The sequence below is a fragment of the Scyliorhinus torazame genome, chromosome 10, assembly GCF_047496885.1.
Source record: "Scyliorhinus torazame isolate Kashiwa2021f chromosome 10, sScyTor2.1, whole genome shotgun sequence".
Lineage (NCBI taxonomy): Eukaryota > Metazoa > Chordata > Chondrichthyes > Carcharhiniformes > Scyliorhinidae > Scyliorhinus > Scyliorhinus torazame.
Window position 1 is genome coordinate 8,796,257 of NC_092716.1, and position 27,300 is coordinate 8,823,556.

The 27,300-nt window shown below is 46.7% G+C and overlaps 1 protein-coding gene across 4 annotated transcripts; it reads left to right on the plus strand.

The window, feature by feature from the left end:
- Positions 1 to 967: 967 nt before the first annotated feature.
- Positions 968 to 26,757, plus strand: tk2 (thymidine kinase 2). 4 transcript variants are annotated; one of them, XM_072517812.1, is made up of 10 exons: positions 968 to 1,205; positions 4,242 to 4,271; positions 7,020 to 7,094; positions 11,414 to 11,467; positions 15,621 to 15,710; positions 16,657 to 16,730; positions 20,613 to 20,701; positions 22,957 to 23,036; positions 24,571 to 24,651; positions 25,548 to 26,757. In XM_072517812.1, exons 1-10 carry the CDS (start codon positions 1,023 to 1,025, stop codon positions 25,653 to 25,655), a joined length of 864 nt encoding a protein of 287 aa, XP_072373913.1. In that variant the 5' UTR covers positions 968 to 1,022; the 3' UTR covers positions 25,656 to 26,757. The 4 variants fall into 4 exon arrangements, with proteins under 4 accessions (XP_072373913.1, XP_072373915.1, XP_072373914.1 ...); XM_072517813.1 differs by having other exon boundaries at positions 1,045 to 1,205; positions 4,242 to 4,285; XM_072517814.1 differs by lacking the exon at positions 7,020 to 7,094 and having other exon boundaries at positions 1,034 to 1,205; positions 4,242 to 4,285.
- The last annotated feature ends 543 nt before the right edge of the window (positions 26,758 to 27,300 follow it).

Sequence of the window (27,300 nt, forward strand, 5' to 3'; positions counted from 1 at the left end):
TACTCCACTCTCCCTCGCGTGTGGTTAGCACTGTTGCTTCACAGCGCCAGGGTCCCAGGTTCTATTCCCATCTTGGGTCACCGTGTGTGCGGAATCTGCACGCTCTCCCTGTAGATGCGTGGGTTTCCTCCGGGGGCTCCGATTTCCTCCCACAAATCCCGAAAGACGTGCTTGTTAGATGAATTGGACATTCTGAATTCTCCCTCGGTGTACCCGAACAGGTTCCGGAATGTGGCAACTCGGGGATTTTCACAGGAACTTCATTGCAGTGTTAATGCAAGCCTACTTGTGACACTAATGAAGATTATTGTTATTACACGTGGTTCACTATAGATATGTTCGGAAAAAAACGTGGATGGAAATCAGCGGAATATGTCAGCCTTGCGCGCGGGTCACACTCAGAACCCTGATGGGCCACATGTGCCCGTCTTCCTCCCCAGGCTGCAGATTGCCCACCTTAGCCCAATCCCAAATGTATGGCTAGTATTCCACTCCCTGTGATAGCAAGTTCCACATTCCAATCATCCCCTCTAGACATTTCTCCAGATTTCTTTACATCAAAACAAGTGACTACAGTATACTTATGAACTGGAATTTTGGAAGTGGAGGTATTCTTGCTGTACTCTTTAAACAAAGGTAACTTTATTGTGGGGTGTTCTCTCTGATACCCGCTGCTTTTTCTCGGTTTCCCCACTCCACATCGCATTTCAGCACTTCCTTGCACACATTACTACAGCAGGACTCTACCGGCAGCCGAAAGGGACAAATCTATGACAATGCTGTTTACGATGACCCTTTCAGAATTATGAAGACTTCGATAATGTCACTCAGCATCAACCTCCTCCTTTGTGGAGACATAATTGTCAGCAGCTACAATTGCAGCAATAAATAATTTGTTTTCTTGCAAAATAACAATTCCTCGGATGCAATATTGCGAATGGAGTTTGGGACGATTCCAGGGAGTCTTTAAAGAGTGAAAAAAAAACCCCACGCAATTCAGGAAGTTGCATCTGAAGCTGGTGATGGTGGAGGAGGGATATGTTGAAAACGTTTCCGAGTCAGAGGTGCAGCTCTTCGTGAGCTCCCTCTGTGCAGAGAAGCTGCTATGTCGGTTACTGTTTGGGGCTTCCTGGGTCTGTCCGCCTGGTGTTGGAATCACTTTCAGCGGCTTTTCCGGTTCAGCAAAGCCCAGCGTTACCCAGCAGGTAGGAACCAGATAGATTGTAACAAATCCCAGAGAGACTGCAGAAACCCGCTGAGAGACTGTAACAAATCCCAGATTGTAACAAACACCAGAGAGACTGTAACAAACCCCTGAAAAAATGGAGCCAACCCCAGACTGTAACAAACCCCTGAGAGACTGTAACAAACCCCAGAGTGTAGCAAACCCCAGAGAGATTGTAGTAAACCCAGATGGTAACAAACTCTAGAGAGACTGTAACAAACCCCAGATTGTAACAAACCCCAGAGAGATTGTAACAAACCCCAGAGAGATTGTAGCAAACCCCAGAGAGAATGTAGCAAACCCCAGAGAGAATGTAGCAAACCCCAGAGAGAATGTAGCAAACCCCAGAGAGAATGTAACAAACTCCAGATAGATTGTAACAAACTCCAGATAGATTGTAACAAACCCCAGAGAGAATGTAGCAAACCCCAGAGAGAATGTAACAAACTCCAGACAGAATGTAACAAACCCCAGAGAGAATGTAGCAAACCCCAGAGAGAATGTAACAAACTCCAGATAGATTGTAACAAACTCCAGATAGATTGTAACAAACCCCAGAGAGACTGTAACAAACTCCAGATAGATTGTAACAAACTCCAGATAGATTGTAACAAACCCCAGAGAGAATGTAACAAACCCCAGAGAGAATGTAACAAACCCCAGAGAGAATGTAACAAACTCCAGACAGATTGTAACAAACCCCAGAGAGAATGTAGCAAACTCCAGATAGATTGTAACAAACCCCAGAGAGACTGTAACAAACTCCAGATAGATTGTAACAAACTCCAGATAGATTGTAACAAACCCCAGAGAGAATGTAACAAACCCCAGAGAGAATGTAACAAACTCCAGACAGATTGTAACAAACTCCAGATAGATTGTAACAAACCCCAGAGAGACTGTAACAAACTCCAGATAGATTGTAACAAACTCCAGATAGATTGTAACAAACCCCAGAGAGAATGTAACAAACCCCAGAGAGAATGTAACAAACTCCAGATAGATTGTAACAAACCCCAGAGAGAATGTAACAAACTCCAGACAGATTGTAACAAACCCCAGAGAGAATGTAGCAAACCCCAGAGAGAATGTAACAAACTCCAGATAGATTGTAACAAACCCCAGAGAGACTGTAACAAACTCCAGATAGATTGTAACAAACTCCAGATAGATTGTAACAAACCCCAGAGAGAATGTAACAAACCCCAGAGAGAATGTAACAAACCCCAGAGAGATTGTAACAAATCCCAGAGAGAATGTAACAAACCCCAGAGAGAATGTAACAAACTCCAGATAGATTGTAACAAACCCCAGAGAGACTGTAACAAACTCCAGATAGATTGTAACAAACTCCAGATAGATTGTAACAAACCCCAGAGAGAATGTAGCAAACCCCAGAGAGAATGTAACAAACTCCAGTTGGATTGTAACAAACTCCAGATAGATTGTAACAAAACCCAGAGAGACTGTAACAAACCCCTGAGAAATTGAAACAAACCCTAGAGAGTGTAGCAAACCCCAGACTGTAACAAACCCCTGAGAGACTGTAACAAACCCCTGAGAGACTGTAACAAACCCCAGACTGTAACAAACCCCTGAGAGACTGTAACAAACCCCAGAGTGTAGCAAACCCTCGAGAGATTGTAGTAAACCCAGATGGTAACAAACTCCAGAAAGACTAACAAACGCCAGAGAGACTGTAACGACCCCCAGGTTGTAACAAACCCCAGAGAGACTGTCACAACCCCCAGATTGTAACAAACCCCAGAGAGACTGTAAAAACCCCCAGATTGTAACAAACCCCAGATAGATTGTAACAAACCCCTGAGAGATTGTAACAAACCCCAGAGAGAATGGAGCAAACCCCAGAGAGAGTGTAGCAAACCCCAGAGATTGTAACAAACCCCAGAGAGGGTGTAGCAAACCCCAGAGATTGTAACAAACCCCAGAGAGATTGTAACAAGCCCCAGAGAGATTGAAACAAACCCCAGAGAGAATGTAGCAAACCCCAGAGAGCATGTAACAAACTCCAGATAGATTGTAACAAACTCCAGAGAGAGTGTAACAACCCCGATAGATTGAAACAAACTCCAGATAGATTGTAACAAAGCAATGGGATTATCTGTGATGGTAAATTTCAATCATTTTCCATTGTTAATTCGCCGTTGGGCATGATGCTTTTAAATTCGGAAACGGAGTTGTGTTGATTTAAAGGGACTGGGTTGTTGGGTTGGAGCTCCTATGCGTTCTTATGGGGGAGCTGCTTTCAGAACCCCAAAATGTATCATGGAATTCAACCAACCTCTCCCTTTAATGGATTTGTTGCTTTTCCTAGCACACGGCTTTTTCCCTAGGTGTAGGATTACAATTATGGACACATGGGTTTTTAAACACAAACCACTGTTTATTCCATAAACTCAACTTAACATCTTAAATAAACATTGGATCTCTTAACACCTCTTACTTCAAAGATAACTCAGAAAATATTGCAACAGTAAATAATTCCCCAAAATGTTCCTTCAAACTTCCAAGAGACTTAACACCTTTAAACAGTATCACATCAGGTTACCGGCTTTACTTTAAATCACCCAAATGATCCAGAGATAATCTTTCATGTCAGAGGTCCAGCTCACTGCAAAACACAGACACACACCCAGCTCTTTTCAAACCTTGCAGCTCTCTGGAAACACACAAACACACACTGCTTTTTAAACTGAAACTAAAAACCTGCAAAATGGCTGACCTAAAGCCCAGCTCCATCCATTCTCTGACATCACTGTTTTCTTAAAGGTACATTGCTTAAACATCCAGTTCTTAAAGGCACTCTCGCATGACAGCGTTGACAGGGCTGGGGATACCAATCACCTGGGTTTTTAGCACAATGATTTGCTGTGAACTGAATTCCTACTGTCCCCTCTCTTGATGTCTCTCTCTCTATAGCCCTGCTCACTCTGTGCCCCTGTCTGCCTCTCTGAATCCTTTAGCAATAACGGACTTCCATGTTTTATTTTCCTAGCTCGTCTCTTCAGCAGTAAGTCGAAGGAGGGTAAGAAGTTGGTGGTATGTATCATTGGCTAATGGACAAACGTGTGTTGTTTAAGTATGCAAAGTATCGATGCTGACAAGTCAGCACACGTTATGTGGCAGCATGTAATATATAAACTGGAACAGACAGACAAGTTACTGTACAATGGGGTCTTTCGCACTTTCCCCAAGAGTTTGGGCAGTTATGGGTGCTTGCAGGGAACATGGGGCTGCTAACCACAATAGTTGCCCATGCTCAACCCAAGAAGCATAAAAATCTGAAATCCAGGAGGCTGGTGCCACCGAGCTGTTTCCCAGATGGACAGGCCTGAAGGCCGTAATAAACTTTGGTCAAACTTTCAACAATCTCTCAGAAATTGGGGCTACCAGAGAAATTAGGAAAACTAAAATCAGCGAGCATTGGGATGAGCACTTGAAACGCCGGAGCACACAAGGTTACGGACCAAGCCGGGAATCGAACCTGGGACCCTGGTGCTGGAAAATGGGATTAGAAAAGATAGGTGCCTGGTGGTCAGTACAGACACCATGGGCTGAAGGGCCTGTTTCAGTGCTGTAAGACTCCAAGACGCTTATGACTCTATGAGGACATTGAATCTGAAAGCTAACCTGAGAAAGGATTAAAAAAATTTTTTTAGAGCACCCAATTCTTTTTGTTTTCCAATTTAAGGGACAATTTAATGTGGCCAATCCACCTAGCTTGTACTTCTTTGGATTGTGGGACTGAGACCCACGCTAAGAAAGGATTTAATGACAGAGTAACGCCTAGTGCGGGCGGCACAGTGGCGCAGTGGGTAGCACTGCTGCCTGACAGCACCGAGGATCGGGTTCGATCCGGGTCACTGTCCGTGTGGAGTTTGCACATTCTCCCCGTGTCTGTGTGGGTCTCACCCCCACAACCCAAAGATGTGCAGGGTAGGTGGGTTGGCCACGCTAAATTGGCCCTTAATTGGAAAAAAATAATTGGGTATCCTAAATTAATAAAAAAAGAGAACTGTCTAGGTAGAGTGCTCGTAGGGAGGGTCGCTGCAGACTTGGTGGGCCGAATGGCCCTCCTCACTACGGACCAGTTTGGCCTGGTTGGTGGGACTCCCAGTCATACTCCAGGGACACGCAATCCAGACGGACAGTTTATGGCAGATGCCTGAGCGGTAATCTTCCGGGCGTGGTGTCAAAATACAGGTTTTGGCCGGAAAGATATGATGGCCCTGGTTAAAGGGAGTGTTCTCTCTGGTCTCCGGGCCAACTTGCCTTCCTCAGTCAGAGAACGCAGAATAGTTACAGCACAGAAGAAAGCTATTCGGCCCATTGTCTGTGTGCTGGCCCTCTGAAAGAACAATTCATCTCGTGCCACCCCCCCCGACCTTTCGTTGTGGGTGAAAAACGTTCTCCTTGTGTTGATATTACGTGTGTCAATTATCTTAAATCTGTGCCCTCTGGTTCTTGATCCTTCCACGAATGGGAACAGTTTAGAATCATAGAATCCCTACTGTGTAAAAGGGGGCCATTCAGCCCATCGAGTCTGCACTGACCGTCCAAAAGAGCACCTGAACCTTGGCCCACTACCTGCCCTATCCTTGTAACCCCACCTAACGGTTGGACATTCCATTGCACATCTTTGCTACTGCTGACGAAGAATTGAAAACCTAAGCATCAATTCCCCTCCCGCCAACCCCATTAGTCCTGAAAAGTAACAGAATTTGGACATTTTCTTTGTTGCAGAAAGAGATTTTTGAGCAGCAGCTTAGAGTAAATATCTGTAAAACCGTATGCAGTAAGCAAGAATGCAGCAGAGATTTGAAGAGTTAGCCTCAGTCTCCTGGCCAATATTTGTCCCTCAATCAGCACCCCTTCAAAACAGATTATAATAATTTACATTGCAGTGAAGTTACTGTGAAAAGCCCCAGTCACCACATTCAGGTACACAGAGAGAATTTAGAATGTCCAATTCACCTAATGGGTTATAATGGTCATTATCACTTTGCTGTATGTGGGTCCTTACTGTGCACATTGGCTGCTGCATATCCTATCGTAGCATAGTGGTTATCACAATTGCTTCACAGCTCCAGGGTCCCAAGTTCGATTCCCGGCTTGGGTCACTGTCTGTGCGGAGTCTGCACGTTCTCCCCGTGTGTGCGTGGGTTTCCTCCGGGTGCTCCGGTTTCCTCTCACAGTCCAAAGATGTGGATTGGCCATACTAAATTGCCCTTAGTGTTGGGTGGGGTTACTGGGTTATGGGGATAGGGTGTGGGCTTGGGTAAGGTGCTCTTTCCAAGAGCCGGTGCAGACTCGATGGGCCGAATGGCCTCCTTCTGCACTGTAAATTCTATGAAGTTACAACGGTGACTACGCTTCAGAAAGCACTTCATTGGTTGTGAGGCACTTTGAGATCGGTGAAAATCTATTTCAATACAGGTCTTTTTTATTTCTCACCAAAAGTCGGAGCAGTACAGGATGGGCGGAGTTAGCAACTTCAGTGAGGTTGAGGTAAGATGATAGAGCACCACTTCCACATTCAAGGAGACGCTTTAACTTTCAAAGAGAATCTATTTCCCCAGCAACTACCCAGTTGGGACATTCTTCCACTTCTCACACTTTGTGACCTCTAAGTGTGATCGACAGTCAAGGGCGGTCCGCATCCAATAGAGACCGTGTTGAGTTTCCCAAACCCCTCTTCGATTTGAAGTGCAGGGGAATTGACGTAACCTTTGTGGCAGGAAACAAATTTGTCTGCTTTTATATTTCATTTCAGATTTGTGTTGAAGGGAATATTGCGAGTGGAAAGACTACATGTCTGGAGTACTTTGCCAAATATTGTAATATTGAGGTAAATAGCAAACTGTGTCAATCCTTTTTCTAATTTATAATTTTTTTTTCCAATTAAGGGGCAATTTAGCGTGGCCAGTCCACCTACCCTGCACATCTATTGGGGTCCGGAGGAGAAACCCACACAGACACGGGGAGAATGTGCAAACTCCTCACGCACCGTGTCAACACTTTCAAATTAATTCTGGGTGTTGCTGCCATTTACTGTCCATCACCCCTTTCCCTGAGAAGGTGATGGTGGAGTTTCTTCGTGAACCACTTCCGTCTCTGTGGTATAACGGTTTGATATAGCTGAGAGGCTTACTAGGTTACATGAAGACGTTTTTAATGAACAAAACTCCTTCTCATCCGCTACTATTGTACACCATCCCAATGGACCAAACCCTTCCCATCCTCTTCCACTGTACACAATCCTAATGGACCCAAACCCCTTCCTACTTGCTCCCATTGGACCCAAACCTCTTCCCATTCATTTGCACTTTCTGGAGCTCAGGTAAAGAATTTTCTCCTGATTTCTTCATAGGATCTGTTGGTAAATATCTTACATTTATAGCCCCAGTTTTGGTCCTCCAACTGTGGAAACATCAGATACCATATGTAATCCTTTCATAGTTGTAGAGATTTCTTGTACTTCAGGTGATTCCTGATTTCCACTCGCTCCTATTGTACACAATCCCAATGGACCCAAACCCCTTCCCGTTCGCTCCCATCGTACATAATCCTAGTGGACCCCAACCCCTTCCCATTTGCTCCCATTGTACACAATCCCAAGACCTGAACCCCTTCCCATCCACTCCCATTGTCCACAATCCCAATGGACCTAAACCCCTTCCTGTTCGCTCCCATTGTACACAATCCCAATGACCTAAACCCCTTCCTGTTCGTCCCCATTGTACACAATCCCAATGGACCCAAACCCCTTTCCATTCACTCCCACTGTACATAATCCAATTGGTCCCAAAGCTCTTCCCATTCTCTCATACTTTCTGGAGCTTGGGTGAAGAATTTCCTCCTGAATTCTTTTTTGGATCTGTTGGTGAATATCTTACATTTACCACCCCAGTTTTGGTCTCCCCACTGTAGAAACATCATCTTGCCAAACCTTACCTTTTCATAGTTGTACAGACCTCTTGTATCTCAACTCTTGCTTTTGACACTGTCTGGTCCAGAGCTTTGTAATTGGGAGGATCACTGGAATATCTGGGGCCTGCACCTGCCACTTGATTTGGATTCTGTATTTTTATGCTCAACTTTTTTAATACTAAAGATATCAATCCTTTCTGGATTGCTATATCCTCTTCCTTCTTAACTGGTTGGCCACTCTAAGGTCTTCTATCCCTTAGACTCTCTTGCTGATACTAGATGGGAACAAATCTATTTCAAACTATATTTCAAGTTAAAATAGGATCCCAAATCTACAAGGAAGAATTTTAACTCCCTTACCACTCAATGTCCTTTAAGGTTCTGGATCTGTTGAGGATGTATAGGTGATTTTTTTGGGTAAACCGCTATTTCAGATTTAAATTAAATTTTGGGTGGCATATATTTTTATCACCGACTTCTTTTTGAAATCTCCCCTTAAACCGAAGGGTCAAAAAGAATCTGTATGGTGCAAGGATTTACTCCTCGCCTCCTTAATGCAGACTTAAGCAGGGACTATTCAGGTCAAACTAATATTTCAAGTTATTCCCGGTATAACCTATATCTACAAAGAAGATTCTATCTACTTACCACTCAGTAGCTTCGATCCTGAGTCCCGCCTTGCTGAGGTATAGTACAGCAGACTTTTCAATATTTTGTAATAACCACTATTTCAGGTTAGAGTGAGTTTTTAACTTACTTTATTTTGCTTCAAAAGATAACATCGCTGTCTTTACAACAAGTAAAAAAGATCTTGCTCCTGAAATTCTGTTCCGGTTGATCAGACCTTCCTGGTCTCCTTGACAATCTATCTTCTATATGGGTTGGTTTTCTCCTGGTAGTTTCGATCTCCTGTTCGGTTCCTGTGTCCAGCTTTCCCCATGCACCAATGCAGCCCTGAGAGCTGACTGCTTTGACCACTAGCGATTCAGGATATTTTCTACCCTTCTAGCAGCCTTACTGTTTACATGACGATGTTTTGGTGTACAATATGACCTTAGCTTGTCAGACTTTAATACATCTGATGGCTGCTTCTTGGGGAGAAGCAGTTAGCTGCGGTACCATAGTCAATTCATCTGTTATCTCCAGAGTTCCACCTTTACCTGGTGTCATTAAATTTCTATTATTCACAAATAAACATTATTTCAAACAATTCAAACTTTGGATTCTGGCAATTCTAATCAATTGCCTGCTACAATAATTTATTATTATTAATAAATTTAGAATACCCAATTCATTTTTTCCAGTTAAGGGGCAATTTAGCGTGGCCAATCCACCTACCCTGCACATCTTTGGGTTGTGGGGGTGAGACCCACGGATAGTGACCCAGAGCCGGGATCGAACCTGGGACCTCGGCGCCCTGAGGCTGCAGGGCTAACCCACTGCGCCACGTGCTGCCTCTTGCTACTATAGTTAACTTCTATCAAAGAGTGGAAAATGTGTTCCCTTTGTGCAACTTTAAAACTTAATTTGCTAGAATTTCTCTGATTTGAATGAAAGAAAGGTATCGGGTTCCATCACTAGCTGTTTCGAGCTGTTATCTTAAAGCCTGTGTGATAACGTCTGTCTGCATTCTAAAAACGTTTTGCAGCTGTTAACCCTTTGAGGGACTTCTGATTGCATTTTCCCATATTCTTCCAGGTAGGTTGATTATCATTCCTTCATGTTTCAAATGACATCTTTCCCATTTTATTTGACAATTCCCAGAAGGAAGCGTCTCGTATTCAAACCCCTGCCATTGCAATTAGCTGAAACAAAGGAATTGATTGATCTGTGCCTGCGCGATTTGAATGAGTCTGATAGAACAGGCTAGATCCAATCAAACTAGGTTTGAGATCTTAAAAATAGCTAGTTGCTGAATGTGCTGAGCCTGATGGGCAGCTTTATTTTATTCTCCATTGAAGTATAAAAACTATTTCCTCTGGTGGCAAAACCATAACAATGTCAGATCGTTCTGGAGTGAATTCAGGAGATGTTGTCTGGACTGTGGGACTCTTTTTGGGGGGCTGATGTGGGGTTAAGAAGGGCTGTAGAAGCTGACTGAGATTGATTAGAGTTTTGATAGGTTTCGGGTACTGGGCAATATTGAGCAAAGTTGGGTAAATGGAGTTGAGTTGTGGACCAGCCAATGATCTAATTGCATTGTGGAGGGGCTGAATGGCCTCCTTCTGTTCCTAATCCATTATTATTATTATTAATGTTACTGTGTCCCACCAATCGCTGAAGGGTGCAGATGACCAATCATTGGCATTATTTTGTTGTTGGTGACATGAGTTGTCCTGAGGTCACTTGAGTCGAACATTCAATTAGAGATCATGGCTGAGCTGTATTTATTAAAAAAAAATTTAGAGTACCCAATTCATTTTTTTCCAATTAAGGGGCAATTTAGCATGGCCAATCCACCTACCCTGCACATCTTTGGGTTGGGGGGGCGAAACCCACGCAAACACGGGGAGAATGTGCAAACTCCACACGGACAGTGATCCAGAGCTGGGATCGAACCTGGGACCTTGGCGCCGTGAGGCAGCAGTGCTAACCACTGTGCCACCATGCTGCCCCAGGCTGAGCTGTATTTTAACTCATTTACTCTCCTTAGTTCCATTTCCTTTAACAACTTTATCCATTAAAAGTTTACCAACCTTGGTTTTGAAATTTCCAATTGGACCCCAGCCTCAGCAGCTTTTGGTGGGCAGAAAGTTCCAGATTGTGCTCCCCTTTGTGTGAATCAGCGCTTCTGATCTGTTTTTAAAGTTTTACCCTCAACTCGTGTAGTCCTCTGAAAGAGCTGGGGTAGATCGCCCCATTCCCGCAGGAATACGGTCCTAGTCGATGCAGTTTGCCCTCATCACTTAACTCCATTTGCCCAGGTTTCACTCTGCTGAATCTGCACTGCACTCACTCCAAGGTCGATGTATCACTGCTGCATTTATCCCTGCAGTGATTATGGAAAAGTCACGTGTTGAAATAAACCTCAGCTTCTGGTAGCAGGAGCTGTTTTGCTATTCAATCTTTCTACCCTGACCATCCCAGAGAAAAGGTGCGGTATAGCCAGACCCTTGTTGTCACTCACTCCCAAGGGCCGGTACAAACACAACGGGCCAAATGGCCTTCTTCTGCACTGTAGGTTTTATGATTCTGCAGTCTGTCCTCCTAAAACTTCCTTTTTCTATCCCGTGGCAGACCTCGACAGAGCCGGTATCAGAGTGGAGGAATATCTGGGGCCACAACCTACTGGTAAGAAAAAGGATTTCCAATCCCTCTATTGCACATAGTGTCTGAGCGTGCAGGTGGAGGAACCGAATTCTGAGGAGCAAAAGGTGTTTCAGATGGACGGAAAGCGGGGTTAGGTTTGAGCTCACCTTCTGAGTAAAGGGTTCTCAAAGGTGAAGGAAAGGGGCGTGGGTCACACCGTTGAGGGATGGTGGGGAAGCATAGAATTCCTGCAGTGTAGAAGGAGGCCACTGACCCCCTGAAAGAGCACCCTATCTGGATCCACTCCCCTGCCCTATCCCCACAACCCCACCTAACCTGCACATCTTTGGACTGTGGGAGGAAACGGGAGCACCCGGAGGAAACCCACGCACACACGGGTCTGCACGAAAATGCAAACTCCAAACAGACATCCAAAGCTGGAATTGAACCCGGGTCTCTGGCGCTGTGAGGCGGCAGTGCAAACCATAGTGCCGTCGTGTCGCCCTGGAGTAGGTGAGCAGGAAGGTACAACGAGAATGGTGCGGAGATGGGAACGGTCATGGGGTGAGTCAAGGGTAAGGATGTGAATTTCCGGATTGACGTCACACAACTCGGCAAGCTTTCTTAGACAGCAGCTCATAAACATACAAACTCCAACACTGAAAAGGCAAAGGGCAGCACACACATGGGAACACCCTCTGCAAGTTCCCCTTCAAGTCACAAGCCATCCTGACTTGGAACAATTGCTATTCCTTCATCGTTGAGTTGAAAGTGTTCTGTGTGTTTAATTGAATGTCTTGAAATGAAATGAAAATCGCTTATTGTCACGAGTAGGCTTCAATGAAGTTACTGTGAAAAGCCCCTAGTCGCCACATTCCGGCGCCTGTTTGGGGAGGCTGGTACAGGAATTGAACCCGCGCTGCTGGCCTGCCTTGGTCTGCTTTAAAAGCCAGCGATTTAGCCCAGTGAGCTAAACCAGCCCCTTTCTTTTGTGTCTGGATTGACGACTTGGCAATGAACTTCTGTCAACTATATCTAGAAATGTAATTTCTTTCTGCGAACACGAGTACTCGGTCCTGGACCCAGTCCTGCCCCTGGTAGTGAGTCACTTGCCACAAAAACCTGCAACACCCTAGCTAATAGCACTTGGAGGGGGGGGGGCCTTCACTACCCAGGCTCCATACCAGGAAACTCAATTTAAAATAAGCGACCTCCCTTTTAAGATGGAGAAATATTTTCTCTCCCAGCCGTTAGTCTGTGCAATTCTCTTTCCCAGAGGGCAGTGGGTCTTCAAAATCATTCAGGGCTGAGTTAGACAGAGTTTTGATCGATGAGGGTTATGGGGGGAGCAGATAGAAAAGTGGAGATTTTAAAAATAAATTTAAAGTACCCAATTGTTTCTTTTTTCCAATTAATGGGCAATTTAGCGTGGCCAGTCCACCTACTCTGCACATCTTTGTGGGTTGTGGGGGTGAGACCCACGCAGACACGGAGAGCATGTGCAACCACCACACAGACAGTGACCCGGGACCGGGATAAAACCCAGGTCCTCAGCGCTGTGGGGCAGCAGTGCTAACCACTGCACCACCGTGCCGTCCAGAAAAGTGGAGTTGAGGCTGTTGCTCTGTTTCGGTCCCAACAGCGTCGCCAATACTATGGGTATTTCTATTTATCTCAGTGAACCACAAGCCTTTCCCTTCTATCGATTAAATGACCACACAACCAGTTAGTTAGTTCTAAAGATGGTTTATTTACATATACAAGAGTTATCTCAACATGCAAACACAGTATCTACTACGAGTTAAACTACACCTATCAGCTACAATAATCTATACTTAACTTCAGGGCGACCGGCACTGTGCAAATGGATAAGGCCTTTATCTGGATTTCACTTGGCTGGTTCGAAGAAAGTGGCTCTGTCTCTGCTGGACTCATCTGTCAGGTAGCGATCGTTGGTCTTGAACTTAGCTGGCTTTTCCTACTACAATTGGGTTGGCACAGGCCGGATCCAAAAGCGACAGAACACATGGCTGTGTCCTCTTTTATCCCTCTGGGATTTCGCACTCTTTGGGGCGGTCCTTAACCTTGGACCCAATAGTTCGACAGGGCTCTGATCACTCTCTTCGATTTCGTCCAATAAAGGGGCGGGTGCCTTGGTGGTTGGGCGGGTCCTTAGTGGTCATTGACCTTGGCAATTGTGCTTTCTGAGCAAGGGGAGTGGCGCCGATCGGTCTGTGGTTGCTTGATTGGAGTTCTATTGTCCTGGGAAAATGGGCCATTGAAATGTAAATGAGCGGAGGTTTCGGTCAGGTCTGGTTACCTGTGTTTTAGATACACATAGGCTGTGTATCTGTCGTGGGTAGGCCATAATTCCCATGGTCCTTTGCAGGTGACCATCTTAGATGACTACACAATCAGATCAACCGTGACCTTCTCGAATGGAGGGGTAGGCGCAAAGGGCCGAATGGCCTGCTCCTGTGTTCCTATGCAGCTGTTCAAATGGAAGGCCCATCACCACTTTCTCAAGGACATCAAGGGATGAGCAATAAATGCCGTTTTTTCCAGCGACGCAGACCCCAGAATGAACAAATGAAAAAAACACTTTGGCACCAGATTGGTGTCAGAGGTTGAGCAAAGAGGGGCAGAGGGGAGAGGTGAGGGGCAATAGGGTGGGTGGTTGCTGTGTGAGTGAGGATGTGGGCTGTGATGTCTAAGTGTTGCAGTTTGGGGATCCGGAAGCCAGCGAGTAGACCAATAGATCCTCGTGGTTAATGAAGGTTAGGCATTTTCGGGGTTGCCAAGAGACAGCCCTGGGGGACTGGAGTCACAGATAAATCCAGGCTGGATAAGGATATCAGGTTTCCATCCCTAAATGCAGCAAGTAAGGGAGGGGAGAGGCCAGAAGTAGGTCACCCCCCAAGCATAATAAAAAACACTTTTCATTGGATGGGATTTGAGCTGAAGCAGGACTTTGAGCAATGTCCACGTCATATTTTTCTGCTATACGCAGCTAGTCCAATTGAGACCGTGGAACCTTTAATCCCTATGTGGGCATTGTTGGCAGGGCTGGCATTTATTGCCCCAAGAAGGCAGGGGTGAGCTTACATCTTGGGGCCACTTTAGAGAATATCGCGGGACAACCAGGTGAGTGTGGGACTGGAGTCACACATAGACTAGAGTGAGGAAAGGTGGCGGATTTCCACCCTGAAGCACATGAGCAAACAAATTGGCCACCGATTAGACTCAAGTGTGACTTTGTGCTTATTTTTACCGAGACCAACTTCTTTTCAGACTGGACTCTCAAACTACCGTGGAGATATTTGACTTGTGTTCCCGAGATTGAGTTACTACTGGTGCTACATGATCTGTAATAGAAAAAAAAAGATTCCCTTCCCCACCCCTACGCATGTCTCTCTCTTTTCCCACCCCACTCCACTCATAGTACTGACTTTCTCTGGGGACAACTCTGCTGATGCTCCCAGGCTTGTGTGCCTTAGCCAACTGGACAATCTTCATTTATTAAATTCTTAATAAATTTAGAGTACCAATTCTTTTTCTTCCAATTAAGGGGCAATTTAGCGGGGGCAATCCACCTAGCCTGCACATCTTTGGGTTGTGGGGGGTGAAACCCATGCAGACACGGGGAGAATGTGCAAACTCCACGCAGACAGTGACCCGGGGCTGGGATCGAACCCTGGGCCTCAGCGCTGTAGGCAGCAGTGCTAACTATTGCGCCACCATGCCAATCTTCACACTTGAGTTGGATGGTGACCCAGGTTCGATTCCGGCCCTGGGTCACAGCCCGTGTGGAGTTTGCACATTCTCCCCGTGTCCGCGTGCGTCTTACCCCCACAACCCAAAGATGTGCAGGTTAGGTGGATTGGCCACGCTAAATTGCCCCTTAATTAAAAAAAAAGAATTGGGTACTTAAAATTAAAAAAAAAGAGTCTGATCTGGTGACCAATGATGAGCTTTTTGATTGACACACATGAATTCTTCCCTTTTCCCTGGGACCCTGTTTTCCAGTTGGGAACCCTGCTGAACATTACTCCTTGCATGCCTCTTTGCTGTTGCCATCTCTTGGGGACATGGATCCCGACACCGATCAGCAATGAAAATACATCGATTAAAAAATGAGCCACTGGGAAGGCATTGCTTCCAAGGTTTATTCACACCAAAATAACTTTCTTGGCAGGCACTGATGTATGAAAATCCTTCACGCTGGGCCATTACACTCCAGACGTATGTACAGCTCACGATGTTGCAGCAGCACATGCGGCCCCAGGTATGTACATCGAACGGAAAAGAACCGAGTGTCTTTATTTTGGAGAAGGCAAATCATTTCCTGCACTGAGAATTTATACAACCCTTAAACTTGTACAGAACCTTGGTTAGACCACTCTTGGGGTACTGTACACTGTTTGATCTCCGTATAACAGAAAGGGTACAGAGATGCTGAAAAATGTACAAGAAAGCATTGACTCACAAGGATCATCCTAGAATGGAGAGGTTACAACTATTGGAGAGGCGGAATCGGCCAGAGCTCTTTCCCTTGGAAAAGAGAAGACTGAGGGGCGAGTGAGATTATAAAAGGGTTTGTTAGGGTTGACCAAGAGGTTTTTCACTTGTTTAGTAAAAATCCTAACGGAATTCAGGAGAACCTTATTTATACTGAGAGTGGTGAGAATGTGGAACTTGTAGCCACAATTGGCAGTTAAGACAAATAGTATAGATACACTTAATAATAATTTAATAATCTTCATTATTGTCACAAATGGGCTTACATTAACACTGCAATGAAGTTACTGTGAAAAGCCCCCAGTCGCCACGCTCAGGCGCCTGTTCGGGTACACAGAGGGAGAATTCAGAATGTCCAATTCACCTAACAAGCACGTCTTTCGGGACTTGTGGGAGGAAACCGGAGCACCCGGAGGAAACCCACGCAGACACGGGGAGAAAGTGCAGACTCCGCACAGACACTGGCCCAAGCCGGGAGTCGAAAGCGGGACCCTGGCGCTGTGAAGCAACAGTGCTAAGCACTGCGCAATCATGTCGCAACTTATGGGGAAACATGGAGGAGAAAGGAATAGAAGGTTATTTTGATGGGACCAGCTGAAAGTGGGAGCAAGCTGAAGCGGAGCACTATTACTGGCACAGGTGTGCTGGGCTGAATGGCCTGTTTGTGTGCTGTAACCTCTCTCCAGTTCTTTGTGCCATTTTGTCTTTTGAAGGTGGAGCCGATCCGAATGATCGAGAGGTCCATTCACAGTGCAAAATACGTCTTTGTGGAGAACCATTACCGAAGGTAAGCACTGTTGGGCATGACCAACCAAACTGATACTAATTCTCCTCTCGAGTTAACATGACTCAGCTCCCATATCTGGCAAAGATAAACAGGTTTATTACTATTGTCTGGGTAGTTTTCCCCTTCCAAGGAAATGAAGACAAGAACTGAGTTAAGAGGGAAGGTTAATGATGGATTAATCTGTAGAGTTTGGAGGTCAGCTGATTGAGAGTTTACCTTCGCCAAAGTGTGTAATATACTTTTAAAAATAATATTATTGCAGCCATTTGTAATTAAACCCCTCAATGGTCTCTTCCTCCTCTTATCTCTGTGATCTCCTCCCAGAACTCTGCATTCCTCCAATTCTGACTCCTACATGAGAACAGTGACCACGTTTCAAAGGTACTACATTGTCTCTGAGACGCTTTGAGATGTCCAGGGGACACGAAAGGCGCTATATAAACGCACAGCCTGCTTTCGCTCTGCCATTGGCGGCTGTGCATTCAGCTGTCCAGGGGCATATTGACAAATACATGAATAGGATGGGAAAAGAGGGATACGGACCCAGGAAGTGTAGAAGATTGGAGTTTAGACGGGCAGCATGGTTGGGACGGGCTTGGAGGGCCGAAGGGCCTGTTCCTGTGCTGTACTTTTCTTTGTTCTTTGTTCTTTGTTTGTCCTCAACATTGTCATTCCCCCCTCAAACCCCTCTGTCCCCCGAAACCGACTGACCACACTGCTGTTAAATGTTCCTGAGTGGCTCGTTAACAACACATTTAATCCCGATGAATGAGTTACTATCCTGAAGGAATCCCATCACAGGAGAGAGGCTAAAACCATCAGCAATTGTTGTCAAAGATGGGGTTGATCGCTTGAGAAACAAAAACAATACAGGAGGGAGTGGGGGCAAAACTGGAGGAAAATGCCAGCGTAGGTTCGATGGGCTGAATGGTCTGCTTTTGTGACTCTTTAATTGTAGGTAAAGGTCCCTGGGAGCGTAAAATCCAGAGAGAATGATTGAGCTTTGGCAACAATGATTGGTTTCAACTCAAGTGAGGATGTAGTGAGTTTTTATTTTGTTTTCTGTCTGGAGGGTAGACTCTGACTCGGCCTGTGAATCCTGACAGGCTGCAACATGGACACACCTGTGGCTTAAATGACTTGACGCAAGTTTAGGTGATAGGCCCCTATGGTGGAATGTTTTTTTTTTTGAATTCTCCTCCATTTTCACATTTTCTCCCACATTTACATCCATCAACGATAAACAATAATCGAGCAAGATATGTCAGTCCCCATAATAACAACGATCCCATCCGCCCACCAACCCCCAAACCTCAACCCGCATGTTTACATAAACAAATGGCAAAAAGGAATCAGGGATTACCCGTAGTCGCCCTTAATCTTACACAGCTCCCACCCCCCCACCCCCCACCCCCCCACCCCAGGTCTCCAGCTCCTCCCGTCCACTGCCTCTTGTAAAACTCCTTCCCCTACCCTCGGTTCCTTCCCCCCCAACTTTCCACCCCGGCTAGACCACTCGGACCCTGTTCTGCCAGGCTCCGGTGGCCACAGCCCCTCCCCCCACCTCACTCCCGTTCACTGGCCAGCTTAAACCGGCCAGCGTGGAGGCCCCCGCCCAGGTCCCTTTCCCACTTGCCCGGCCCCAGGAAAGCCCAAAGATCCCCTTTTAGCACACAAACCCCGCCTATCCACCTACACCCCAAAGAACTCTCATTTTGAGTGAAAGTCCCGTCCCTTCCCTTGTCCAAATATATACCACCTTGGCTCCTTTAATCTCTACACCCGCACGCAGTGATACAAAAAAGAAGAAAATACAGTCATGAGGTTACATTGGCACATGGCCATTCCTCAATTTGTCAGTTCTGCCACAGTCCTTCTGCTTTCGCAAACTCCTCCGCTGCTTCCGCCGTTCCAAAATAAAAGTCCCTGAGCTTGTAAGTCACCCTCCGCTTCGCTGGATATACAATGCCGCACCGCACCTTGCTAATGTACAGTGCCCTCTTCACCCGGTTGAAGGCAGCCCGCCGCCTTGCCAGCTCCACCGTAAAGTCCTGGTATACACGTATACCAGCTCCAGCCCACTGCACCACCCGCTTCTGCTTGGCCCAGCTCAGGACCTTCTCCTTCACACTGTACCTACGGAATTACAGAGTCACTGCCCTTGGCGGCTCACTCGCCTTTGGTACAGGCCCCCATGACCGATGAGCCCGATCCAGTTCATATCGGGAGGGGTCCTCCCCCTCCCCCAATAGTTTTGCCAGCATCGCGGCAAAATACTCAGTTGGCTTCGGTCCTTCAACTCCTTCGGGCAGCCCCACAATCCTCAAGTTCTGTCGCCTGGATCTATTTTCCAGGTCTTCCATTTTTCCTCGCAGATCCTTGTTAGTATCTGTGGCGCACAAAGACTCCGTGAGACGAATAGAGTGAAGTCGATGAGGCTTTATTAAGCGTGTCTGTTCCCCAGCAGCCCGATAGTAAACTGGCCTGTGGGGGAAGGCACCGGCTTCTTATACTTCGCCTTCAGGGCAGAGTATGAGGTCAACGGCCAACCAGGACCCGGGATCTGTCAGCCAATGACATTAGGGCTTCCAGTCCCACATGACCCCCAATACATACTACCACAGTATCCATCACCTTCCGCATCTCTTTCCCCATCGAGGCAAGTTGATCACCGTGCTGCAATAACGTCTCCTCCACTTCCTTCAGCGCCTCCCCTTGCTCTCGCACCTCCGCCACTGCGCTCACCACCTCCGTCCTCACCGGGGAAACCGCCTCCTCCACCAGCACACTCAAAACCGCCCTCATCTCCTTCCTCACCATCTCCATGCATTTCGCAAACTGCGCCAACTGCTTTTCAAATTCTGCAGCCATCACCTTGGTTATTTCTTCAGCCGGTAGCAGTGCGGCCTTCCCTGGTGCTCCAGCCTCCATTTTTCCGGGTGACCCCGCGGTGACCTTTCCACTCCCCGACGGACCTCCAGCTGGTTTTTTTTCCGGCCGTTTCTTTGCTCACCCTCGACATTTTTCTTTGTTCTTTTTTCCCTCCTGTGTCTTCTCAGTGCCTCCTCCGTGCCTCCTCCCTGCTTCTGCCGCTTCCGTGGACCCTGGTACCGGGCTTAAAGCCCCGAAATTGCCGTTCCCGAGCGGGGGCTCTCCATTGTGCGGCCGCCTCCCGCCCGCCGTCACCGGAAGTCCATATGGTGGAATGTTAATGCCATCTCACAACAAAATACAAGGAGGGTAACCATACCCACCCTACGTGAATAACTCATTGGATGGTGTTTAGGAGGCGGGGGTCACTGAATATTTTTACGGTGGAGGTAGATAGGTTCTTGTTAGGCAAGGGAGTTGGAGGCTATCGGCGGAGAGCGGGAAGGGAAATTCGAAACACAACAGATCAACCACGACCTTATCGAATGGCGGTGCAGGCTCGAGGGGCCGAATGGCCTACATCTCCTATTTCGTATGGAATTCCAAGCCGGAGCTCCGGTCTCCACTTGCTGGGACTGTCTGAATTGAGGTCTGAATCCTGAACACTGCTACCACTGAACCGTCGGCTTGTGGCAGAGGGCGTTTTGTGGAAGATATCTAGCGGAGGGTCGGATAGGGGACCTGAGCTCACTCTGCAATTCAATCGGATCATGACCGACCCGTCCCTCAACTTCATTTACCTGACCCTGCTCCCCTGGCCCGACAGGAATCTATAGATTCTCACTCTGCAAATTTCCAGCTGGCCTCTCAGCCTTCACAGCCTTCTCTCGGAGAGAGATCCAGGCTTCCAGAAGCCTTTTCTTCCCGAACCGCCTAATTCTAACTTTAACATTGATTCCCACTAGAGGAATATAACACTTACCTTTCTCCCCCCCCCCCCCCCCCCCACAGCTCCACCATGCCAGCTGTGGATTATGCCGTGCTGACGGAGTGGTTTAATTGGATCGTGACAAACAACGATATTCCAATTGATTTGATTGGTAAGAGCCGCCAACAGTTATGGGGGAGGGGTGTAAGAAATCTGTTTGGATACCGGACCTGACCTCAACTTTTGTTCGAATACCGGATGGGAACCCCAAACAATTTTTGAATTTGTAAAACTGAGGAAAGGAAACTTCACCCCAAGGAGCGATGACTCTAACCAAGAGGTACCTTTATGTTAAAACAAACTTTAATTTAAACACGGAATTAACCATGTTAACATCAAATAAACAGCTCTACAATTCACAGTTAATCAGTTGTTAATTAAAAGGAAAAACTTTAACTTTCTATCTGCACCTGCCACTAATTCCAATTCAGCAACTCAATACAGTTCAAATGGCACTTATAAATAAGGTTAGCAACCTTCTGTCTTGTCTGATTCCAATCCTTTGGTAAACTGCTGTTCAACTTAAAATCTTATAACAGACTGCAAAACTACAGACAGACCTGGCTCCTACCATTAATTATGTCACCTGTAACCCACTAAGATGTCCCATGCTCTGCTTACCTAGGACTAAACACACTCCTTCATGATTATCTACACCCCAGGGAATCTCCAGCAATCAAAACAATATCCCATTAACCATCTATATGTAAACAAGTAAATGGTTAAAATCCAAATTAATAATTACCTCCCCTTTTATAGCACCTTAATTATTTTTGTAAAATAAATTTTAGAGTACTCAATTGTTTTTTTCCATTTAAGCGGCAATTTAGCGTGGCCAATCCAACTACCCTGCACATCTTTGGGTTGTGGGGGTGAGACCCACGCAGACACGGGGAGAATGTGTAAATTCCATACGGACAGTGAGCCGGGGCCAGAATCGAACCCGGGTCCTCTTCGCCGTGAGGCAGCGGTGCTAACCACTGCATCACCTTGCCGCCTTATAGTACCTTAATTATAATTTTAGTGGACATGCTGCCTGTATGTATTTTTTTTAAAGTAATATATTTTATTCAACTTTTTCGGCCAAACAAAACAGTACAAAGGTTTTCCCCCTTTTTACAACAGCAAAACAATATAAATAACCGTGACCGTATTTTAACAAATAAATAAATAATATATAAACTAAATGGCAACTGCCATAACAAAAATAATAGCTCTCCCAAATAATAAAATCAGCAATTCAATATACATAACCAAGTACCAATATCTTTACAAAAACACCCCTGAGGACCCACCTGGGCCCCCCCCCTCCCCCCTGGGTTGCTGCTGTTACCTTCCCATTTCCTTTATCGTTCTGCGAGGTAGTTAATGAACGGTTGCCACCGCCTGGTGAACCCCTGAGCCGAACCCCTTAGTGCAAACTTTATCCGTTCTAGTTTTATAAACCCTGCCATGTCGTTTATCCAGGTCTCCACGCCCGGGGGTTTGGCTTCCTTCCACATAAGCAGTATCCTTCGCCGGGCTACTAGGGACGCAAAGGCCAAAACATCAGCCTCTCTCGCCTCCTGCACTCCCGGCTCTTCTGCAACCCCGAATATAGCCAACCCCCAGCCTGGCTCGACCCGGACCCCCACCACCTTTGAAAGCACCTTCGCCACCCCCACCCAGAACCCCTGCAGTGCCGGGCATGACCAAAACATGTGGGTGTGGTTTGCTGGGCTTCTCGAGCATCTTCCACACCTATCCTCTGTATGTATTTTAAACCAGTAAATAATAATACTGCCACAAGTATCAAATATAATATATAACAACTTCTCCATTCCATCACAATTCAAAGCACCATTTAATGTTGACTGACTTGTGATGTAAACAATGCGATGTGTTTACAATGTACTCCTTGCATTGTAAAAGCTGTTGAGATTGGTTGAGCGTAGGTATAAAATGCATGGAAGTTTGATGTGTGTATTATAGACAGGCGAGGTGAAAGGATTTAGCCACTGTCCAGATGCTGGAAAATGTGGGGTAATTGGGTGAGTGCAGTATCTAGCACTAAATGTGATGCTCTCTGTGGTGGAATATCTCCCACTGTCTCAGCTAGGGGAAATGCGGCCATGCACTGAGTCTGAACATCAAGTGTCCCCAGTACCAGTTGAAGTGTTCACCCACGATAGGCCTTGAATGAAGGTCAGGTGCGGGAAGAAATTGGCTCGATGAGGGGGGGGGTGTTCTGGGGGGGGGGGGGGGGGGTGGTTGGATGGGGTGGGGGTTGTTGGAGGGGGGGGGGTGTAGGAGGGGGGGGGGCGGTGGAGGCTACTTTTTATATTTTACAAGGACCCTAACACGCCAACTCTTCAATCTCCTTCTCAGTGTATCTTCAAACCTCTCCTGAGACCTGTTACCAAAGACTGAAAACCCGGTGTCGGAATGAGGAAAAAGTGATCCCTCTGGTGAGAAAGGGTCTGTGGTTGGGGGTGAACAGGAGGAGGCACTTCCTTCCCTGGTTGGAGAGTTCCTGATGAGGCACCATCATTGTCTGTTCATTTGTCAACATCCTCACATTTATTCACTTGCTGCAAATGTAGAAAGTATTTGAAGGGTCTTCTCGGAGACATGAGGATTGGGCAGAAGAAGATCAGAGTCGATGGGGTGAGCAAAGGCTTGCTGGCCAAGTTGGATTGTAAGTCGGGTCTAAAAGAGAGGGAGGTGGCGAGACAGAGCATTTTCAAAGGCGTGGTCAGAAATGGTGAGCTGAAGGAAGTATGTGGTGCGTGAGGGATCAGAAGAACAGAATTTGGGGAATGGGTATTTTGGTGAATGGGAGGGGGTGAAGCCATGGAGGGATTTGAGCACAAAGATGAGAATTTAAAAATTGAGGTGTTGCTGGACTGGAGTTCAGTGTCGGGAGGGAGCACAGGGCTGGTGGGGGAATGGTATTGATGTGAGTTCGGAGGGCTGCACAGATTAGTTTAAATGTACAGGGGAGAGGGAGACTAGTGTTGAAAGCGTTGGAATAGTTAAATCTGGTGTTGGAAATGCGATGGGTGGGAGTTTCAGCAGCAGATGGTTTGAGGTGATGTTGGGGGGGGGGGGGGGGGTGGCGGTGGGGGGAGGTGGAATTTTTTATGTTGGGAGATTGGAAGCTCAAATGTGGTGATGGTGGTGATGGTGGTACTGTCACCGCAAGGCCAATGTTCTGGCGCACATGGTTAATAAACCTGGAAGAAGCTGGTCTCAACAATGGTAACCGCAAAAGCATTCTGGATTGTCGTAAAAACCCATCTGGTTCACTAATGCCCGTTAGTGAAGCAAATCTGCCATCCTTACCCGGTCTGGCCTACACGTGACTCCAGACCCGCAGCAATGTGGCTGACTCTTAACTGCCCCCTGAAATGGCCGAGCAGGTCACTCAATTCAAGGGCAGTTAGGGATGGGCAGAGAATGCTGGTCTAGCCAGTGGGGCCCACATCCCAAAAAAAGAATGAAGAAGCAAAACATTGGGGTTGAATCGGACACTGATATTACAAACTCTGTGGCTCAGATTATGACTTGAGGATTATTGAATTGGAACTGTGGGCACAAAGGTTGTGGTTTGGACAGAAGGCAATGGCTTCAGTCATTTAGATATTCTCCAGAGCTTAGCTGGAGGAAATAGCAGTTAACGTGATTGGAGGCCCCGGGGTCAGTCTGTTGTCTGTGCTGGGGGTGAAGTACTCTTGGACTGAAGGGTTCGTGCTCCTTAATGCAGAGTGCCTGTATGTGTGGCGCCATCAAGTGAGAACTGTGATGTCTGTCACAGTTGAATAGCTAGCGGACAGACATGAAGAATGGCCACGTGGGCAGGATACCAGAGAGAGCACCCGATGCAGGGTACTGTACCCCAGGAAGGATTTGGCACCTGCTGTTGAGGATTGGAGGAATGGGGAGGAGCATTGCTTTCATTTCATGGATTTCTCTCACTGCTGTCTGTGTCCTATTCACCAGGAGTATTTAGACACTCTTCATCAGCTTTATGAAGACTGGCTGATCAAACAGACTTCCTTCAAAGTACCTGCCCCAGTCTTGGTGAGTAATCTAACTGGAAAATATATTACTAACTCGAAGCATAAAAGAGGTTGGAATGGAGCTGGCTGTAATAGCTGGTTTTGCAATGAAGGGGAATTGGAGCTGGTGTTGTAATAAGAGGTGGCGTAGAGCTGGTGCAGTAATGAGGGGTGGGGTAGAGCCGGTGTTGTAATGAGGGGAAGAGGAGCTGGTTGTAATAGCTGGTGTTTTAATGAGGGTGTTGTCGAGCTGGTGTTGTAATGAGGGCTGGAGTTGTAATGAGGGGTGGAGTAGAGCTGGTTTTAAATTGATGGGAAGCAGCGGTGTTTGTAATGAGGGGAATTGTAGATCTAGTTTTATAATGAGGGAAGGTGGAGCTGGTTGTAATGGCTGGTGTTGTAATGAGGGTAAGTGGAGCTGGTTGTAATGAGTGGAACTCATAGAATTTACAGTGTAGAAGGAGGCCATTCGGCCCATCGAGTCTGCACCGGCTCTTGGAAAGAGCACCCTACCCAAGGTCAACACCCCCACCCTATCCCCATAACCCAGCAACCCCACCCAACACTAAGGGCAATTTTGGACACTAAGGGCAATTTATCATGGCCAATCCACCTAACCTGCACATCTTTGTGGGAGGAAACTGGAGCACCCGGAGGAAACCCACGCACACACGGGGAGGATGTGCAGACTCCGCACAGACAGTGACCCAAGCCGGAATTGAACCTGGGACCCTGGAGCTGTGAAGCAATTGTGCTATCCACAATGCTACCGTGCTGCTGGTTGTAATCTCTGGTGTTGTAATGAGGGGAAGTGGAGCTGGTTGTAATGGCTGGTGTTGTAATGAGGGGAAGTGTTGAGTGTCCTCTACTTGTGTAGTGTGTCCTCGACTTATTATTTTAATACTCTTTTTTTTCCAGGTGATTCCTGCTGACCACGATCGTCAGAAGATGATGAAACAATACGAGAGCCACAAGGAGAAGATTCTCGATCCCATTTGGACAAAATTCTCTGAAAATTGCACGTAGCAGGAGGATCATTAACTGAAACCGTTCATCCGACAATCCACACTACGCGACCAAAGGCTGACAACCATCCCATTACAATTTTAAATTCCAGTTGCCATAAACTCCAACTTGGGACAATTTGGACCAATTGGAACTACTGCTGCTCTATCGGCAATTTCAAAGTCGCTTTATGGGAGGCTTCATTGAAAGGCCCTATCCAGTTGAAAGTTCCAGTGAATCGCTTCACCCTCGGTTTTAGCCGTGTCCTCTGGCTGCTCTTTGTGCTTGTAGCTCGTCACCCCTCTGTTCCTCTCCCTGCATCTTTCCTGTGCTATTCCTGGCCCTGGGATCTGTTACATTCCACACTTACTCTGGGGTCAGGAGATTTCAGGAATTCTTAACTGATACCGTGGAGTATGCAACTTGCAAAGTTAAAAAAGACTGAAACATGTATTTGCCAATCTAGCTCAATGTCTACTGCTGTAGCTACACAGAATTTACAACACTAGAAACAGGTCATTTGGGTAATTAGTCAATGTTTACGCTCCGCATGGGCCTTCTCCCGCTCTAATTCATCTGTCAGCATAATCGTTTCTCCCTCATATACAGGGTGTTAATTAATATGGGATATGGGGGTTTTGTCAATTGCTGCATAGATTGCAAAGACCAGGCAGTATGGTTTGACCTGATGTCGAGTTATGGGTGGCACAGTGTTTAGCACAGAAGCCTCACAGCGCCAGGGACCAGGGTTCGTTTCCGGCCTCGGGTGACTGTGCGGAGTTTGTACTTTCTCCCCATGTCTGTGTGGGTTTCCTCTGGGTGCTCCGGTTTCCTCCCACTGTCCAAAGATGTAGAGGTTAGGTGGATTGGCCGTGATAAATTGTCCCCTCCTGTCCAAAACGGTTAGTGGGGTGGGAAGGGGGCGTGGGCCAAGCCAGGGTGCACATTCGGAGGGCCGGTGCAGACTCGATGGGCCGAATGGCCTCCTTCTGCACTGTAGGGACTCTGATTCCATTCTATGACCCCAGTCGGTGTAATGCGTCCAATGTTGGCCATCGCACTTTTATTGGCATTGGTGAGAGTGCAGAAGAGATTTATGTTGGTGTGGTTCCCGTGCTGGGGAGGGGGGAGGGGGTGGGGGGGGGGGGGGGGTTACATCCGTGCGAGTGGGCTGAAAATCTGGGCTTGTTTAAAGTGGAGAATTCCATGGGGTGAGGGCACTGCTACTGAGCCACCTGTTTGTGTCACCAGGTTTGGAGGATCTTGTGAAGATGGTACCCCTCTGGTGGCACTACTGTACATCTCCCCCCCCACCTCCGAAATACATCTGTGCTATTCACCTCATCTGCTCCCTCTGCTAGTGAGCTCCACAGTCTCACCACTGGATAAGGTTGTTTCTCCAGAACTATTTATTGGATTTGTTAATAACTCTTATTTAAACGTACTCTGCTTTTGGTCTGTACGACAAGTGAAAGATCTTCTCCACATGGTGAATGCTGGAGTAATTATTGTTTTTTTGATGTTTAAAAGTTCTTCTTGTCAGTGTGAGCCGAGCTGTCAGTGAGATACTGGGTTTAATAGGTCAGGAGTTTAATCCCTAAGCTGTGTTGTTAAGGAGAGAAGGCACCTTTTACAACTTCAGGATTTCTGTGCGTTACAACCAGTG

Coding starts and splice junctions, on each gene's coding strand:
- tk2 (XM_072517812.1), top strand. CDS start 1,023: ATGGTGGAGGAGGGATATGTTGAAAACGTTTCCGAGTCAGAGGTGCAG. Junction 11,468..15,620: donor TCTGGGGCCACAACCTACTG/GTAAGAAAAAGG, acceptor CTTTCTTGGCAG/GCACTGATGTATGAAAATCC. Junction 16,731..20,612: donor GTGGAGAACCATTACCGAAG/GTAAGCACTGTT, acceptor CCCCCCCCACAG/CTCCACCATGCCAGCTGTGG.